The sequence below is a fragment of the Setaria italica genome, chromosome IX, assembly GCF_000263155.2.
Source record: "Setaria italica strain Yugu1 chromosome IX, Setaria_italica_v2.0, whole genome shotgun sequence".
Classification (NCBI taxonomy): domain Eukaryota; kingdom Viridiplantae; phylum Streptophyta; class Magnoliopsida; order Poales; family Poaceae; genus Setaria; species Setaria italica.
This window is the reverse complement of record NC_028458.1, coordinates 577193-597008: the sequence shown is the minus strand read 5'-3', so window position 1 is coordinate 597008 and position 19816 is coordinate 577193. Positions and strand designations below refer to the sequence as shown.

The following is a 19816-nucleotide window of genomic DNA, read 5'->3' as shown; positions in this document are numbered from 1 at the left end:
GCAATTAGCACAACAACTCAATTTGATTATTGGCTTTCATTTGGAGTAAAAGAAACAGTGGCCATGCCTTTGCCTGTCCTGGAATGCATGCCTCAACAATGGAAACTGCAGCTCCCTGCCATCTTCTTTACGTTTCTTCTCCCTCTCCTCGCCCTCGCTCTTGCAACAATAAGCTTCTTCTCCACCAAAGGGGACCGCCTCCACCTGCCGCCCGGTCCACTGCTGAGGCTGCCTGTCCTGGGCAACCTGCATCAGATCATGGGCGCGCTGCCCCACCGGAGCCTCTGCGAGCTGGCGCGTCGCCACGGGCCGGTGATGCAGCTGCGGCTGGGCACGGTGCCGACGCTGGTGGTGTCGTCGGCGGAGGCGGCGAGGGAGGTGCTGAAGACGCACGACGCCGCGTGCTGCACCCGGCCGGACACGCCGGGGGCGCGGCGGTTATCGTACGGCTACAAGGACGTGGCGTTCACGCCCTACAGCGACTGCTGGCGCGAGATGCGCAAGCTCATCGTCGTCGAGCTCCTCAACGCGCGCCGCGTCCAGGCCACCTGGCCAGCCAGGGAAGCTGAGGTGGACAAACTCATCGGCCGCTTAACCAGCGGAGGACGGAGACCAGTGTACCTGGAGGATCACATCTTCACGCTCATGGACGGCATTGTCGGCACGGTGGCACTTGGGAGCATATACGGTTCAGAGCAGTTTGCACACAAGAAGCACTTCCACGATCTGTTCGATGAGGCCATGGCTGTAAAGAGCAGCTTCTCCGCTGAGGACTACTTCCCCAACGTCTTGGGTCGCCTTGTGGACCATCTCACCGGCCTCGTCTCCCGCCGTGAGAAGGTATTTTGGGAGCTCGACACTTTCTTCGACAAGATTATCGACACCCACCTCCAGCCGTCCCGCCCCACACCGGACAACGGGCCTGGCTTCATCGACATCCTTATTGGCCTCACCAAGGAGCACGAGGGCACTTTCAGTTGGTTCACTAGAGACCACATCAAGGGAATGTTATCGGTACGCAACGTCATCAACATATAAAATTTAAGCTCCACTAGGCTATACTAGTGTTCAAAAAAGATTAGTATATAAAATTCGACGGTTAAGATTAATTGTATACTACCGAAACCTTCACGTGTGGTATAAGTAGTATACATGAGTAGTATAGATAGTATAAGAGTATCATGGTAAAAGAACACAAATGACATCACTAAAATTTTATTTTTGACACTAGCATAAAGTTTAAGAGGCCATTCCGTTTGAAATATCACTTTTCACATGTAATAATTACTAAATCATCCATAATCATGAATATTTAGATCTTATATATATTATATACTACTAAGTACAATAGTATTATGTACCGTAAAAGAGCTCATAAATTTACAGTACAAAAGAGGATTTATGGAGCTATATATATTATTTCATTTATAACCGTTATGCATACGTACAATCTTTCAGGATACGTTCATTGGTGGAGTTGACACGAACTCGGTCACGGTGGTCTGGGCAATGGCCGAGCTGATTCGAAACCCGGAGGTTCTTAAGAAGGCACAAGACGAGATCAGAGGAGCGGTGGGCAACAAAGAGAGGGTAGAGCCGGACGACTTGTCCAAACTCAAGTATCTTAAGATGGTGGTAAAGGAGACGCTACGGCTACACCCGGTGGCACCGCTTCTAGCTCCGAGAGAGACCATGCGACACATCAAGATCTGCGGATACGATGTGCCTGCCAGGACAAGGATCTTTGTAAACGTCTGGGCAATTGGCAGAGACCCTGCAATCTGGAGCAACCCCAAGGAGTTTGACCCAGATAGGTTTGAGGGGGATGGTGTCGACTTCAATGGGGCGCATTTCGAGCTTCTGCCATTCGGCGCTGGACGTAGGATGTGCCCTGGAGTGGCCATGGGGGTGGCGATAGTAGAGTTCACGCTGGCCAACCTGCTCCACTGCTTCGAGTGGGAGCTCCCAGATGGTATGACGGTGGAGGATGTGAGCATGGAAGAGGCAGGAGGGCTCACCGTCAACAAGAAGGTCCCCTCGTGCTTGTGCCGACCAGGTACAAGTGGCAGAGATCATGAGTCATGACCAGCTTATATTACCAAGACCACCGCTTATGGATCCAAGACACTTGTAATATCTAAATAAATCCGATCATTTGTGAGATAAATATGATGTGGGATCTCCAAAAGTTTGTGGTAATCATCTAAAAACAAAACAAAAATGTATAGCCTGCTACTTTACTTGTATATATTTATATACTTTTTCACATCTGAATACATTGTATCCAAGCCCTCATTTGAAACTGTAGTTCACCATAGTTTTCAGAGTAGTTTGATTCAGGACAATCGTACACATACTATCATAATATGCAATTTTTATATTTAAAATAAATAATTTTTAGAGCTATTATCCATCAAAAATAAAAGTGTATGACTTAGGACAAACATAAACATAGCTATGCTCTTACATGGATGGAGCATACCAAAATAACACTCAAACTGCCAAACAAGATTTGACTTAGAAGGGAGTAGTTGATGAGCTCTACTAGCAAACTTTTTTTTTTGAATTGCACAGACGCAGATGCTCACATTATAATTATTTTGCTTTCATTTGGAGTAAAAGAAACAGTGGCCATGCCTTTGCCTGTCCTGGAATTCATGCCTCAATAATGGAAACTGCAGCTCCCTGCCATCTTCTTTACATTTCTTCTGCCTCTCCTCGGCCTCGCTCTTGCAACAAGAAGCTTCGTCTCCACCAAAGGCCGCCGCCTCCACCTGCCGCCCGGTCCACTGCTGAGGCTGCCTGTCCTGCCTGTCCTGGGCAACCTGCATCAGATCATGGGCGCGCTGCCCCACCGGAGCCTCCGCGAGCTGGCGCGTCGCCACGGGCCGGTGATGCAGCTGCGGCTGGGCACGGTGCCGACGCTGGTGGTGTCGTCGGCGGAGGTGCGAGGGAGGTGCTGAAGACGCACGACGCCGCGTGCTGCAGCCGGCCGGACACGCCGGGGGCGCGGCGGTTGTCGTACGGCCACAAGGACGTGGCGTTCACGCCCTACAGCGACTGCTGGCGCGAGATGCGCAAGCTCTTCGTCATCCAGGCAGCCTGGTACGCCAGAGAGGCCCAGGTATACCTAGTGCGTTGTACTATACCGAGTAACATATATTGCTGTAAAATACACAGCAAGAGAATGCATATAAACTTCGTCAAAATTAGAGAAGTTTTTTATGTGAAATTTAGAGAAGTTTGATGTCGAATAAAATTAAAACAACCTATTTGAAATGGACAGGAATAATGAATATTCTACTTATTGATGGTATTATTATAGGTGGACAAACTCATCGGTAGATTGAGCAGCTCCGGAGGGAAACAAGTGTTCCTGGAGGACCACATCTTCGGTCTCATGGACGGCGTCATTGGTACGGTGGCGTTCGGGAATATCTACGGCACGGAGCAGTTCGCGCACACGAAGCACTTCCATGATGTAGTCGACGAGGCCATGGGGGTGTTAGCCAGTTTCTACTTCCCCAACGTGGTCGGACGCCTCCTGGACCACCTCACCGGTGTCGTCTCCCGCCGTGAGACAGTGTTCAGGGAGCTCGACGCTTTCTTCGACATGATCATCCAGCAGCACCTCGACCCCTCCCGTGAGATAGCCAGCAGCAGCAGCAGCGATCTTGTCCACGTCCTCATGGAGGAGGACCACAAACACCAAGGGTCTCTCATGAGGTTCAGTACGTACAGACCATATCAAAGCACTACTGTCGGTATGTACAGAGATGGAGAAACTTGACTCAATTTACACCAATGAATAAGCAGATTACACGTAACTGTAAATTCATCACTCCATCATAATTTTCAGAATACCTTCATTGGTGGCGTTGACAGGAGCTCAGTTACCATGGTCTGGGCGATGGCGGAGCTGATCCGAAAGCCGCAAGTGCTCAAGAAAGTGCAGGATGAGATCAGGGCCGTGGTGGGTGACAAAGAGAGGGTGCAGCCTGATGACATGCCCAAGCTCAAGTACCTCAACATGGTGGTGAAGGAAACGCTGTGGCTACACCCGGCATATACTACCTCCGTTCATAGATATAGCTTGTCCTAAACGTCATGTATTTATAGACGGAGGAAGCACGTAAGTTCAACTTAACGCTTAGTGAGCTATGTGTTTAACATAGAAATAAATAGTCTCATCTCTTCGTGCATATATGTATATGTGGTCTATGACACACATCATGCATATAAGTTAGGCAAAATTAGCTCCCGGACATCGTTCAATCGTGGTTTTTGCCACAGGACACTAAAAAAGAGTGGTTTTGCTAGAACACACTCTTTAACTACGGTAATATGCTGCTGGACACTATACTCCATATTTTAATCAGTTTAATTGTAAAGGATCGAAAATGACTGTTTCACCCCTGGTTGGCCACCATGGACGCGTGTGGCCCCTCCCCGCGCGTCGTAGGCTGCTGCGACACCTACCGACGCCCCGCGCGCAGCCCCTCTTGAAGAACAAGCACGGTTGGCTGAGGATAGAAGATGGAGACCCCCATGATTCCTCAGCGAGATTTTCCCGCAGGATCAGGCTGATCTCTCATGGGTTCCTTTCCCGCAGGATCAGGCTGATCTCTCATGGGTTCCTGATGGGTAAGTGGTCTTCCAATTTCTTGTGCTAACTTGAGCTCGTATTTGCAAATGAAGTAAAACTAACTGTGTGTTTATTCCACTCGAATTTGTGCCAATGTCTGTTTAGGATGGATGCCAGTTCAGCCTACAGACTTGCTATGCGTGTAGGTGCTTATGTGAAACTAAGTGATGATGGCACTCGTATGTATTGTGATGCTTGTAACATTCCAAGGATTTTAGACAGGAATAGCACAAATTGGAATGATTTGCTTGTTGACATTGGTACACAACTAACATAGCTGAAACATTCAACAGCTGGATTAGGCATGAAAAATCCCTGCATGTTGTTGATCTTATGGATAGGATCAGACAATTATGCATGGAGAAAATGTTCTTAAGAAGAAAAATTGCTAAGAAGCTTGAAGATAAGATACTGCCAAATGTGATGAAGGACCTTAATGCAAGGAGCAGGGGGCTGAAATAAGGTGAAATGTTAGGTGAAGTTGAAGGTGTTACAAGAGATCTAGTTCATTGGAGGCATACCGTTGATCTTCAGGAGAGGAAGCGTACCTGTAGGCGCTGGCAAGTTATGGTCTGCCATGTACACATGCCTTGTGTATTATAACCTCAATTTGAGGTAATATTGAAGACTGTGTTCATGACTACTATTTTGTGGCAAAGTTCAAGAAAGCCTATGAAAAGTCTGTGAAGCCAATGACAGATAGTAAACAGTGGCTTCAAGTTAATGTTGTGGCCTCCACTTCTGAAAAGGGCACCAGGTCAACCAAGGGAGAGAAGGTACAAATTAGCTGCAAAAGGGGACTCTGGAAAGAGAACCACAAGTAGCCCTGTTCATGGGTTCAGGGAAACCGGGAACCAGCCCGCACCCAACCCTGCTGGACCTGTCATTCCGGTTCCTAGCGCGGGTTGGACCCCGACCTGCGTGGACCCGGATGAAGCAAGCGGGGGTCAGCTGGTTTGTGGTTTTAACCTGTCAAACCCATCGAGGCCAGCATCAAGGGGGAAAAAAAGGGGTGGTGACGGCGAAGATGCTACACGACGGTGTCGCTCAAGGCCTTGAGCTGGAGGCCGCGCTGGCGGCCGAATCAGCATTGCGGCTGCGGGAAGCGGTTGCCTCCATGGGTGGGTCCCTCGAAATGGACATCGACTCGCCGCCACTTCTCACCGTGGAGCTCGTCGGCGACGGGTCAATCCCCACTCCCGATCCATCCAGGCTGAACAAGGTGGCCTTCTATCTCTTCTTGTTTCATTGGCTGAACAAGGTGGCCCATTCCGGCGGTGCGCTGGCCACCATGGACGTGCGCGGCCCCTCCCCGCACGTCGTAGGCTGCTGCGACACCCACCGACGCCCCGCGCGCAGCCCCTCTTGAAGAACAAGCACGGTTGGCTGAGGATAGAAGATGGAGACCCCCACGATTCCTCAACGAGATTTTCCCGCAGGATCAGGCTGATCTCTCATGGGTTCCTGATGGGTAAGTGGTCTTCCAATTTCTTGTGCTAACTTGAGCTCGTATTTGCAAATGAAGTAAAGCTAACTGTGTGTTTATTCCACTCGAATTTGTGCCAATGTCTGTTTAGGATGGATGCCAGTTCAGCCTACAGACTTGCTATGCGTGTAGGTGCTTACGTGAAACTAAGTGATGATGGCACTCGTATGTATTGTGATGCTTGCAACATTCCAAGGATTTTAGACAGGAATAGCACAAATTGGAATGATTTGCTTGTTGACATTGGTACACAAATAACATAGCTGAAACATTCAACAGCTGGATTAGGCATGAAAAAATCCCTGCATGTTGTTGATCTTATTGGATAGGATCAGACAATTATGCATGGAGAAAATGTTCTTAAGAAGAAAAATTGCTAAGAATTGAAGATAAGATACTGCCAAATGTGATGAAGGACCTTAATGCAAGGAGCAGAGGGCTGAAATAAGGTGAAATGTTAGGTGAAGTTGAAGGTGTTACAAGAGATCTAGTTCATTGGAGGCATACCGTTGATCTTCAGGAGAGGAAGCATACCTGTAGGCGCTGGCAAGTTACTGGTCTGCCATGGACACATGCCTTGTGTATTATAACCTCAATTCAAGGTAATATTGAAGACTATGTTCATGACTACTATTCTGTGGCAAAGTTCAAGAAAGCCTATGAAAAGTCCGTGAAGCCAATGACAGATAGTAAACAGTGGCCTCAAGTTAATCCTGGGTTCAAGTTGTGGCCTCCACTTCTGAAAAGGGCACCAGGTCGACCAAGGGAGAGAAGGTACAAATCAGCTGCAGAAGGGGACTCTCGAAAGAGAACCACAAGTAGCCCTGTTCATGGGTTCAGGGAAACCGGGAACCAGCCCGCACCCAACCCTGCTAGACCTATCATTCCGGTTCCTAGCGCGGGTTGGACCCTGACCCGCGCGGACCCGGATGAAGCAAGCGGGGTTCAGCTGGTTTCCAGTTTTAACCCATCAAACCCACCGAGGCTAGCATCGAGGGGAAAAACGGGGCGGCGGCGGTGAAGATGCCGCGCGACGGTGTCACTCAAGGTTGGAGGCCGCGCTGGCGGCCGAATCATCATCGCAGCTACGGGGAGCGGTTGCCTCCATGGGTGGGTCCCTCGATATGGACGTCAACTCGCTGCCACTTCTCACCGTGGAGCTCGTCGGCGACGGGTCAATCCCCACTCCCAATCCATCCAGGCTGAACAAGGTGGCCTTCTATCTCTTCTTGTTTCATTGGTTTCCATTCTATTTTTCCATGTTCTGTTGCTTGTTTCTCGGATTGATTCAGCTTTGAACCCTAGCTCAGATTCAGATTAAGATTGTTTGCAAAGAAAGGGACGGATCCAAGATTCAGTCCATAGGAATGATTCGTTCTTGAATCTTGTTTGGAATTTAATATAATTCGTTCTTCAATCCAAGATCATATAATATTCTCTATTACAGGATGGTGAAGACCGATCTTTGGAGGTACCTGCTACAAGACCCTTCGAAGATAGCAGTGAGAGATTGAATAGGTTAATTGCTATGCAGAAAAGGTTATCGGAAGCAAATAGGGAACCATTGCCAACTCAAATGAGGAAGAGAACAAGATTAACTTCATCAGTTAATACACCAAATATTCAGTCAGCTAGCTCTCCTACTCCAGTTTCTCCTGTTCAGGGCGGTGGGGTGCGGTGGGGCGGGCGGGAGCGGCAGCGGGTGGGGGGTCGGCGGCGGGACAGGCACAGGGCATTAATGAAGGTTACACCCTGTCAAGGTCCCTTTTAGTCCCTATAAGCAACCCCTTGGAGACTAAAGAACTAAGGACTAAAGTTTAGCAACTCTTAGTCACCCTGTTTGGCAATTTAGGGACTAAACTTCAGTAAAGTTTAGCAAGGACAAACCAAACAGTGCCTTAGCTATACAGGTCCTAATTTTTATTAGATTTCTAAGTTAGTCTCTATGCCAACATGGGTTGATGGACTAGTAGGATACAAATTACGATGAGGATACACGATGAAGTCTCATCTAAGGTCTTATTATAAGTCTCATCTCATTTCTTATTAACTAGCAAAATACCCGTGCGTTGCTACGGTAAAAGATCAATTGTGTTTTTCAAACTAATGACATTTTATACCAACACAAATACTGCCATATCCTTTTTTTTCCCTTTTGGTTCCCCATAATAGCTATATCCAGCATTTAGCATTTCGTAAGTTTAAGAAGTTTTTTAGTGGCTACTGGTTACCACGCATTAATTCTAACATCCAAGAGCGAAAACATATCACATTCACATTAAGCAGTACTCCTATCAGCCATATTGTTTGCTTGATATTTTTACCATTACCCAAAGAATGAGATGCCCCAACCATCTGATCGTGCAATTTAAGCAGAAGTGCCACATGCAGCGAGAATGGAATAAAATGAACATTGGGCAAAATGCTGCTTATGAAGTAGTAATAGTTCCATTAACAAAACCTCCGTAGCTGCAAGAAGAGACATTGCATCCTGCACTGGTTGGATGGGTGCTCACATTGCTAAGCATCACATTGCTGTTAGGACACTGCATGCTTGGGCATGATCCTGATAGTGAAGCAGGTGTGCAATATAAACTGATAGAACAGAAAACAGGCATAATGATACAGAAGTTAAATCCAGCAGTACAACTAAGATCATCTGAAAAGAATGACGATACTAATCCCACTTACTTGAGACTGCCTGGTCCACAGCTCACTGCACACAGGTGCCAGCAGTAAGCATATAGGTTCCATTTGCTACAATCAATCCATGGTCTGAAGCAGATTTTGGAAATGTAGATGCACATGTTGATGCAGAAATAAACCACCATTATCAGAATAATTGTTCGAAGGGTTATGTTCAGAAAAGAACAAAAAGAAGGTCTGCTATTGCATAATAAGTTCAACACGACAAAGTGTCCTTAAAAATATACATATACTGAATAACTGCTTATTCACCACAATGTGGTGCTTACGCTTTTTTACAGGCTCCACATCTCCACAACTCAAGGACTGAACAACATCTAAACATGTTAATGTTCAGAATAATGTGCTACATATGCTATCTTACCAACTAATTGGTAGCTTCTAAAAATTATGACAGTAGGATTCTGTGCCTTCATTTTGGAAATGGACTAACATATGAGCCAAATCATATGTTCGAAATAACTAAAATCTTCAACTATTAAGAAACCTGATTTCCGTTCACTCGACAATTGAGTTGCAGATATAATTCCATCATATGATTCTCCTCTTGTTGATTCTTACTGAAATGTGCAATGTGGTAACTGGTAAGTCTGCTACTTCTATTGTTCCTGGACATTGTTTAATTACAACAGAGAAACACTCCGGAAACAGGTCTTGCTCTGCAGCAAAATAATCAACATAATTGATAGACAAGGAACTAACACATTCATGCCCAATAAAAGAACAGTGACTCAAGGTACTTTTGCGATCTCATGTCAGGGAACTACTTTACTAATTAATTAGTTCTTCAAAACACAATACACTGGTCGAACAACCTGTAGGCTTGTTCGCAATGTTTGGTTCAAAACTATTCAATGCAACAAACAACAGCTTCCTTAAGAAAACTCTATGAAAGTCATGACAATGCCATTAAGAAAACTCCCAAAGCCCAGATGCACATTGTGTACAATATTGATATACTTTTGATATGCAAGCTGTGTATGTTTCCTACATTCTACAGCTGTAGTTCCTGAACTTGAAAACAACAGTGACACAAACAGAGATAACAGTAGCAACGGTGTTACATCTTTAGAGGATGATTCATCAAAGAAACCAAACTGATTTGGCTTTTTTCATCTTTAGAGGATGATTCATCAAAGAAACCAAACTGATTTGGCTTTTTTGTGAGAAATTCGATAAGTTTACTTGATTATTTTTCCAAAGCTCTGCTATTGCCGCCGTGGTTCAGCGATGACCCTAATGAGCTCCATCAGGCTTGAGTCAACCCTGATTACCTCTATCAGGCAAGCCGCATGATCCTACATAGTCCACTAATGGGGGCTATCAGACGTAGCAACGCCACGCCATGTTTCTAATCTGAGTTCAACTATGGCCACGGACCCAGCAAATGCAAGCCAGTGCAAGTCGAACAGATGAAATCACTGGAAAAAAATCAATCGATCCACTCATCGCTCACCTTGAGGGCTTGCGCCCTATTAAAGCGGATTCCGAGTGACGGCGGCGCGGCAGGTCGTGCAGTGCGAGCGTGACGGCGCGGCCATTCACGAGAGCGCGAGGACGTTGCAGGCGTTGATGGAATGGGTGTTGACGGCGTCGGTGGGGGAAGCGCAGTGGGTGGCGTAGATGCGCGTGTACTTGTTGGCGAAGATGCAGACGCACCTGAGTGGATCATTGTCCTCTGTCGCGGACGCCACGAATCCAGCCTCCTCGATGGATGGCGGCGAGCGACGCTGACCCAGTGCCACCTCATCCTCGCTCCTCAGCACCCCTTCTGCTTGCTGGGGCGGCGGCGGAGCGAGCGGTGGAGGGGGAAGCGGCCTGCAGGAGTGCGTTGCTAGAGGTGCAGTAGATCTGCATGACGGGAGGGAGGGGTCGGCCGTCAGACCCAGCGAGGCGCGTGGCTCCGGCGAGGTGTGGTGACGGCCTCCACAGGGTGGCACAGTGGGCAGCCAGCAGCCAGGTGATTAGGCATGCGGGAGCGGCGGCTTCTTTAGGAGCGAGACGCGGATAGAGGAAGTTGGAAAAAAATGGAGGGCGGAGAGCGCTGCTGTGCGTATCGACAGAGGGGCGCGATGGGAGGGGACGGACGAAAATTTGTAGGCCCACGTGTTGTTGAACCAAAAGTGGGCAGGAGCGGTCCTCATTTAGGTGCAATTAGAATAGGTATAGATATAGATTAACAAAGAAGGGAAAGATTCTCCTAAACTGGTCACGATGAGGATACACGGTGAAGATGGACCGGACGTTTCAGTAGTTGTCGTGACAATGGGGTTACGTCGGAGACTGAATGCTTTGGCCACTTTCAGCGGCACATGTAATAATGCTACTCGAGCTAGATGAAGAACTCACATCTAGTTAAGATCGATCTGATTTTATAAAAGTTTAAATAGGCAGGTGTTGGAGCTCAAAAGTGGCACGGTCCGGAATATGTGAGGCTAAGATCAGAATTGCTTGGTACTAACTCTTGATATTCTGCAAGTTTGGCTTGAATATGAATTGTGCAGGACAAAAGGGTCGTTCTATGCTCTGGATGTAATTTTGCTAAAAAGGATAAATCAGCACTTGGAATGACACCAAAAGTAGCAGATATGGCTGATATGACAGCCATCCAGTCTGACCGGCCTACTGAAGCGATCTGACCGGTTATTGGTCCTGCAGCCGATCCGGCAAACCAGACTGGTCGCCCAACCGGTCAGGCCGGTTAGATCAAAGTGCTCAAAATGCAAATTGGACTTCACCATTGCGTAGAGCTCGTTGAGACGATCGAAATGCATATGTGGAACATCTAATTTGGAGTGCGAATGAGAGAGTTATGGTTTTGACAAGATTCAATCCTGGCTGACCGGTCAGACCGGTTTGGATGGATGGTCTGACCTGTCTACCCAGCCTAGTCTGAGCTAGGAGTTGTATTTTGACACGGGATTTATATAATCTTCGACTCCTACTGGGGCAAGACCTCCTCACCCTATAAATATAAAGGACCACGGCCGATTGAGGGTATCCCAATCGAATCAATCTACAACTTACTTTTGTCTTCTCAATCCTAATACTTTTCCAACCTCCATGCTGTTCATCTACTGTTCTCCACGATCATAAATGGCGTTCCAGGCTTGCTGGTCAACCTAGGGCACGTTGGTGACGTCCACACCCTGACGAGTCCCTCCCGGGCGAGAGCTTCGACGGCCTTTGCTAGTTTGCTTGTAAACTAGTCGTTTTTCGTCACGTAAGTGCGTTGGTTATCCCTTTCCTGGTTTGCTCATAAATCTAGCCGTCCTCCACTACATAAGTGTGGCTATTATCCCCTCGAACAACCGGCTCAAGCTAAACCCTAGGAAACCGGTCTGACCGGGTTGCCAGACCAGCCTGACCGGCCTGTGCAGCCTCTATTTTATTCGGTCTGTTCGCGACCCGTGCGATCTAGCGCACTCGTATATGTTGATCGAAAAAGACGCCAACAGCAGGAAATCATACAAAGAAACGGAGGTATACATAGCTGCTGACACAGCACTCCGTGACGTGCGTGATCGAGACTATTGAATGAAGAAGCAGCAGGCAGGCGTTGGAATCAATTTTTAATTTTTAATCCACGCCTAACAATAATTTCTGATGTATTTTTAATCCACGCGGTCCAAATAATTAATGCAAGGACCAGCCACAAAGAATGCCTATATCACATGGAGAATTAGCAGAAACAAACAAAGGGTCGGCAACAAGGTGTTAAAGTTTAACAGCCGTCACATCAAATGTTTGGATACTAATTAGGAGTATTAAATATAGGCTAATTACAAAACTAATTGCACAGATGGAGTGTAATTCGCGAGATGAATCTATTAAGCCTAATTAGTCCATGATTTGACAATGTGGTGCTACAGTAACCATTTGCTAATGATGGATTAATTAGGTTTAATAGATTCGTCTCGCGAATTAGCACAGAGTTCTGCAATTAGTTTTATAATTAGCTCATGTTTAGTTCTCCTAATTAGCATCCGAATATCCGATGTGACACTGTTAAAGTTAAACGCCTCATATCCAAACACCCCCTTAATCACAAGGTGTGCGTCACCGAATCGGATCACCGAGTGCTCATCATGCATCGAAAGGACCATTGATTTAATTTGGTGGCTGCAGCAGTCGATGTTTGGAGTGTGAGCTAAGCAGCTAATCGGTCATTTTGACTTTTTTGATTCATAGATTTTACTATACATATGTGTATGTACAGTAAAAGATATGAAACTAGAGCTAGAGGGTCCTGTCGGTGTTTTATACCTGGCAACCTACCGAAGGGTATCCCAAGATAGTAGATTATTTGGTGGGGAATCGTCAGACCTAAAACTCGAAGTGGAGGGTCCTGTCGGTGTTTTATACCTGGCAACCTACCGAGGGATATCCCGAGATAGTAGATTGTTTGGTGGGGGATCGTCGGACCTGAAACTCAAAGGTAAAAGCGAGGACACAAGACATGGATTTATACAGGTTCGGACCACCAGAGTAGCGTAATACCCTACGTCCTGCTTGGGGTGTTATATGTTGCGCCCTGCGCTTGGGTGTTGTTTGGTGTTGAGGATTTGGTTCTTTGTTGTGGTTCTATGAGGTCTTCGCCTACTGATCTAGTGCCCTCCTTTATATGCTCAGGGGATGGATTACTAGTCGGTTATAAGTAGGACTCCTAGTAGGATTACATGGTATGAGTCCTAGTAGGATTATAGAGAAATTCTAGTAGGAGTTTGTCTTACTCCTTCCTTGCGGGTACTGGAGACCTATCCCCGACAAACTCCTAAGCGCTTTATAGTCGAATGCAGCAGCCTTGAGTGCTTTTCAAATCCTCGCCAAGTAGTTTTGGTGCTTTTCGAGTACTTTGTCTGGTTGAATTTTCAAAGTTCCTCAAAGTTGTCATGAGGCTATGGTGTGCTCAAGCCCTTGATTGTCTTGATTTTGTAATCTTTATCTTTGGAATGTGATATGGAGAGCGGTGGAAGTCGCATTCCATATGGAGTAGCCCCCGAGCGTTAGGTTGAATTGAAGAATCAGGCTGAGCGTCAATAAAATCTTGAATCTTCTTCTTTCATCTTGAAAAAATCAACTGTCGAGTGTAGCTTATCAGCCCCCGAGCCTTGGAATGATTAAATAATCAATCCAAGGGTTTTTAGTCTTCACGCAACTCATCATCCGAATAGTTTTGCGGTGTCCAGCCCCCGAGCTTATACGCCAAGTGAGCCGTAGGAGCCACATTGAGTAGTTATTGGCACTTAGCCCCCGAGTTTGAGAGCTAGCGGAGCTACCGGATGTATTCCAAGTAGTAATTGACGCTTTAACCCCCAAGCTTGTAAGCAAGTTGAGCCACTAGAGATATTCCAGTAGTAATTGGCGCTTAGCCCCCGAGTCTGGGAGCTAGCGGAGCCTTTACAGGTACGCTGAGCGTCCTGAAGAATCGTCGTCGAAACTTGACCTCAAAAAAGAAATGCATACATTATGTAGCATATTTGTAGAATTTAGAACTACTGAAATTTATTTAGTGATGAATATAATATAAATGTTGTGTGTCATACTCTTGTTTCGGCCATATTTGTCCCGAGTAGTTAGCCTATTACGTTTAGGCTCTCAGACTCTATTTAACCATTGCCACTCCGTGTGAGATCTTAGCCTCGTGTACGCGTACTAGCACTACTGCTACGAAGATTTTTGTCTCGCGTCCTAGCATTTAGGCATGACAGAAGATCTAAGACTATCATGAATTAAGACGTGTTCTGCTCAAGGATCCTGATGAACGTGTGGGCTACCGGCAGGGACCCCGCGAGGTGGGACAACCCGGAGGAGTTCAACCCGGACAGGTTCGAGGGGAAGGACGTCGACTTCAACGGGACACACTTCGAGCTTGTGCCCTTCGGCGCCGGCCGGAGGATGTGCCCCGGGATGGCCTTGGGAGTGGCCACCACAGAGTTCGCGCTGGCCAACCTGCTCTACTGCTTCAACTGGGAGCTCCCACGAGGCGTGAGGCCCGAGGACGTGAGCATGGAAGAGGCCGGAGGGCTCACGGTCCATAAGAAAACGCCGGTTGTGCTCGTGCCCACCAGATATAAGTGCAAGTGTTAATGGTCATTGTTGAGTACTATTGCTTCTATAGTGTTTGTGAGGCTGACAACAATGTGAAATGTTGGTCATCAATAAAGGATATATTGGAGCACTTGTGTGGAATATATAGGAACTATTATTATAATCGAGGTTGTAGGTAATGCATGAATTGGAAGTTAATAATCATATATAGAATGTGGTTTGATCTAATGGCATCTTTATTATTTGCTCTCATGTATCCTTCCCCAGGGGCGGACCTAGAATCGCCCTAGGCCCCAAGCTGAATATGCATGTCTCTAGGAGATGAACATGGACCAATGCAACTTGTATTAGTGCCTGGGCTGGCGTAGGCTTCCTGGGATATTTTTTTTCTGTTTGGCTGAGATGATATATAATCGTGCAGCTTATGAGAAGCGTTTTTCCCCATCGCTGTACCATGACCTATATCTGTGAGATTATGGGATGTTTGTATCTGTAGTCTGGACTAAAATTCAGGTTACATCGAATATTCAGAGGCTAATTAGGAGGACTAAACATGAGCTAATTATAAAACTAATTACACAGATGGAGGCTAATTCCCGAGACGAATCTATTAAACCTAATTAATCCATCATTAGCACATGTTTACTGTAGCACCACACTGTCAAATCATAAACTAATTAGGCTTAATAGATTCGTCTCGCAAATTAGTCTCAATCTGTACAATTGGTTTTGTAATTAATCTATATTTAATATTCCTAATTACTTTCTAAACATTCGATATTACAGGAACTTTAAAAGCTTCTACAGAAACAAACCTACATTCCCCACGTTTCTTTCTTTTGCCCATGTGGGTATCCCGTGGAAAGGAGGGGCGCCGCCGGATCAGCTGCCACGTTGCCCCCGGTTGACTTCAGCGTGCAGTCGTCCTCTGCCAACCCGCATCCACGATATGCACCGTCAGCTGGGGGCTACGTGTACGTCATCAGGGGATCCGGTTCCAAAAGCGATGGTGCCATGCCGGCCAGGATCTTCTGACGTAGATGTTCGGACACTAATTAGAAGGACTAAACATGAGTTAATTATAACATCTAATTATAACCTCTGTACTAATTCGTGAGACGAATCTATTAAGCCTAATTAATCCATCATTAACAAATGGTTGTAGCACCACATTGTCAAATCATGAACTAATTAGGCTTAATAGATTCGTCTTGCGAATTAGACTCCATCTGTACAATTAGTTTGTAATTTAGACTATATTTAATACTCCTAATTAATATCCAAACATCCGATGGGACAGGTACTATGCTGTACCCCTTATTCATCGTCTGGGTGCCATGCATGCCACGAGACAAGCGATGCATGCACTGAATTTGACACGCGGCCACAAGCACGAACGCCAATTTGATCAACGTGACTGAAATTTCTTACACGCACGAAAGCGCTCACGATATCATCACTAACCATTTAATTCTGTGTCCAAGCGCCGTCACCGACCGAGACACTCCGGCTCGGGCGCTCGGCTCAGCGAACCCGTATCAAACTTGCAGAATCCAGGAGCCGGTCCCATCTCTCTCCTCTCTCTCTCCGGAAGAAAATTAGACGCAGGACTCCTGCAACCGAGTCCTGGTGCAGGATGGCCTCAGATCACGACGCGTGGGTAGCCTTCCCGATCGAACGCCCGCGCGAGGAGACGAGCCCGCGCTGAAGAAGAAAAAAATAGATGAGCCAGAAACGAGCTAGCAAGACGAGCCACCACGCTGAAGGAAAGCCACGAAGACGAGCTAGGAACGAGCGAGCCCCTTGTGCGCGTGCGGAAGACGAGCCGGCGGAAGACGAGATGGCGCTGACGAGCCCTTCTCTGATTCGTTTCACGAACAACATCTGGAGCCTTCCATAATCTCAGGACGAAGATGACGACCCGGCCGTGGTGCTCGACAGCTCCGGGACGGCGGGGTTGTTCAGCAGCTGGTGATCGCGGGATCGCGGGCCAGCAGGCGTTGCCGGGCGACGCGTAGAGACCGTCGTCGACGCCGTGCTGCCTGGCGATGCGTAGAGGCGTGTCCGCGGTGCCGGTCTGCGGCGCCCCAGCAACGACGGCGGCCTAGATGCGCTCGACGAGGCAGGGCTTCCATCCAGAGGTAGCGCATGAGGTCCTTGAACTGTGCCTCGATTTTCTACTAACGGAATCACCGCATGCAGGAGCTCTCGTCTTCCGTATTATCGCCGCCTAGGGTTTGAGCTGTCGCGCGTGCAGAATCAAGTGGCGGCGACCTTGCGATCCATATGGTGCCATCGGGTCTGGAGGTGGAGTCGTTGGAGCATGCCCTGCCGGGCAGCGGCGACGGAGCGAGTGACAGTAACGGTGATCAGGGGCCGGATGAGTAATTGAAGGAACGTGAATAATAAATTGAAGTGATAGTATAATAATATGTATTGTTGCAAGGCACCTTTAATTCTCGACTCATTGTACAATAGGTGGTTGATGAAGTTGCAAAAAATTATTTCATCGTTCTTGAAGTTGGAATGTCTTTTCAATCCGAGGAGGAAGCTTATGAATGTACAACACCTATGCAGGCAAGGTTGGGTTCAGTATTAGAAAGAGCGACACAAAGCGTCGAAGAGATGGCAGTATCTATCTCAAATATATAGTTTGCAGTAGTCAAGGTCATCGACAAATTGAGTCATCAAAGGACACTACAAGGGCAGGTTGTGATGCTCGTATTCAGTTTATTGTCAGCAAGGAGGGGGTTTGGTCAATGCAGAAGGTTGTGCTTGATCACAACCATTACCTTGCAAGTCCAAATAAAAGATAGAAGCTTAGGTCCCAACGACGTGTTCAAGAAGTGGACAAGAAGCTAATTGGCCAGATGAGGGAGGGTGGGATGAAGCCAGCCCAAGTGTTTGAGTTTATGGTGCAATTTTATGGAGGAGCCGATAAAGTGCCATTCTCACGGATTGATTGTAACAATGAGATTGGTCGGCAGCGCAGAAAATACTTAGAATCCAATGACGCACAAACATTGTTGGAATACTTAAAAAATAAGCAGGTAGAGGATCCAACATTTTTTTATGCCATTCAAATAAATGAAGAAGATGGCAGGATGGCTAACTTCTTTTGGGCAGACGGTCAATCTATCATGGATTACACATGTTTTGGTGATGCCGTGTCTTTTGACACCACGTTTCAGACTAATAAGTTTGAAATGCCTTTTGCTCCGCTCCTGGGAACCAACCATCACAAGCATACTATAATTTTTGGGGCTGCATTATTGTTTAATGAGACTATTGAATCATTTGTTTGGCTATTTGAAACCTTTTTAACAACAATGTCAGGTAAGCATCCCAGTACAATTTTCACTGATCAAGATGCGGCCATGGCAGGTGCAATTGCTTATGTATTCCCAAACACAAGTCATCGTCTTTGTTTGTGGCATATTTATCTAAATGCTGCTAAACATCTTGGTCATGTAATCCAGCAGCATCCAGAGAATTTTCTTCCTAATTTTAAGGGATGTGTCTATGAAGATAGATCTGAGTTTTACTTTAACAAGAAGTGGGATGAATTGTTGTGTGAGTACAACCTTAAGGACAATGAATGGATGTTAAACCTATATGATTTGAGGACAAAGTGGGCTGTTGTATACCGTGACTCATTTACAGCTGATATGAACTCCACTCAAAGAAGCGAAGGTATGAATAACGTATTCAAGAAAAGGTTTCGTAGGAAACTGGGTATTTCGGAACTACTTGAAGAATGTGATAAGGTTTATGCTAGTCTTCGTAATAACGAGTTGGATGAAGATTTTCGATCACGTCGAAAGAGTCCAGTTGCGGCCGAGTCATATACAAGCCGGATGTATAAAGAGTTTCAGAAAGAATTTAATGAACAATTTTCATTCTCTTGTAAGTTGTTACACACCAAGGGGTTAATTTTGACATATACGGTTACACATATGTACTCTGATTATGGAGCAACGGTTGTGTTCAACAAAGCAGATATTACCATTACATGTGCTCGCAGAAAATACGAATCCATAGGTACGTACAAAAATCTTTATTGCAATAGTATAGTTTATAATACAAAGTAATGAAATATGATATCCACATATAGGTCTACTGTGCAAGCATGCCCTCAAAGTCTTCAATGCAAACGATATTTTCTTGTTGCCATCTCAATACATATTGAATAGATGGACAAAATATGCAAAGAGAGGATTCTATATTGAGAAACAAGAATTTGAAAAGGAAAGCTTGAAAACGTATGCTGCACGTATTGCATGAAAGGCGACATCCATTGCATTGAAGTGTTCACTGTCCAAGGAACTTCTTGTTGATTTGGAGAATGCCATAGGTAAGTTGGACTTGAAAGCAGATAATTCTCTAAGCAGGATGCAACAAAAAGCCAGTGAGGTCCCTCTAGTTTCAACAAACTGTGTTACAGATACATTGAGAGGTAAAATATCATTTAGAATTCCTCGGGTGATAAAAGGCCGAAAGAGTAAATGAGGGACCATCTCCCTTGAAAAGAATAAAGGGAAGAAAAAGAAAAGTGGTAAAAAGCAAGATACTACTCATATCAATTCTACATGTTTTTATCTATTATATGCCAATATAGTTAACTTGATATGTTTGAATATAGGACAAGATTCAACAACTGCAGTAGAAAATAGATCCAAAGTATACGAAGGTGCTAATCTAGATCAATTTATCGTAAGTCATATGTGTTGGACTATGTTCACTTTTCATATTTGAATTCCTTATATGCAACTATTTATCGTAAGTCATATGTGCTGGACTATATCCACTTTTCATATTTGATTTGGTACAGGATCTTAATGATGGTGAAAAGGATGTTAACAGTATGGTGCCAAACTCTGCAAATGATGTGTATGGACAATCTTCGTCCATGGCTGCTCCATTGATCC

General features: G+C 46.0%; 1 protein-coding gene, 2 long non-coding RNA genes and 2 pseudogenes across 3 annotated transcripts; 4 read left to right on the top strand and 1 right to left on the bottom strand.

Moving 5' to 3' along the window:
- On the top strand, positions 1-2303 carry LOC101784295 (annotated as a pseudogene).
- A 366-nt stretch (positions 2304-2669) lies between these two features.
- On the top strand, positions 2670-3529 carry LOC111255671 (annotated as a pseudogene).
- Positions 3530-3622: 93 nt separating this feature from the next.
- On the top strand, positions 3623-7760 carry LOC101755832. Its single transcript, XR_002675991.1, has 6 exons — positions 3623-3764; positions 3886-4339; positions 4463-4644; positions 4751-5867; positions 7579-7602; positions 7641-7760. It is a non-coding gene; the product is annotated as an uncharacterized LOC101755832 (long non-coding RNA).
- Positions 7761-8372: 612 nt separating this feature from the next.
- On the bottom strand, positions 8373-10881 carry LOC105915087. Its single transcript, XR_001164938.2, has 3 exons — positions 10294-10881; positions 8823-8906; positions 8373-8726 (listed from the first exon to the last, which is right to left on the bottom strand). It is a non-coding gene; the product is annotated as an uncharacterized LOC105915087 (long non-coding RNA).
- A 3716-nt stretch (positions 10882-14597) lies between these two features.
- Positions 14598-15076, top strand: LOC111255699 (4-hydroxyphenylacetaldehyde oxime monooxygenase-like). The gene has a single exon (XM_022823424.1). The coding sequence runs from the start codon at positions 14598-14600 to the stop codon at positions 14925-14927; it is 330 nt and encodes a 109-aa protein (XP_022679159.1). The 3' UTR covers positions 14928-15076.
- Positions 15077-19816: the final 4740 nt, after the last annotated feature.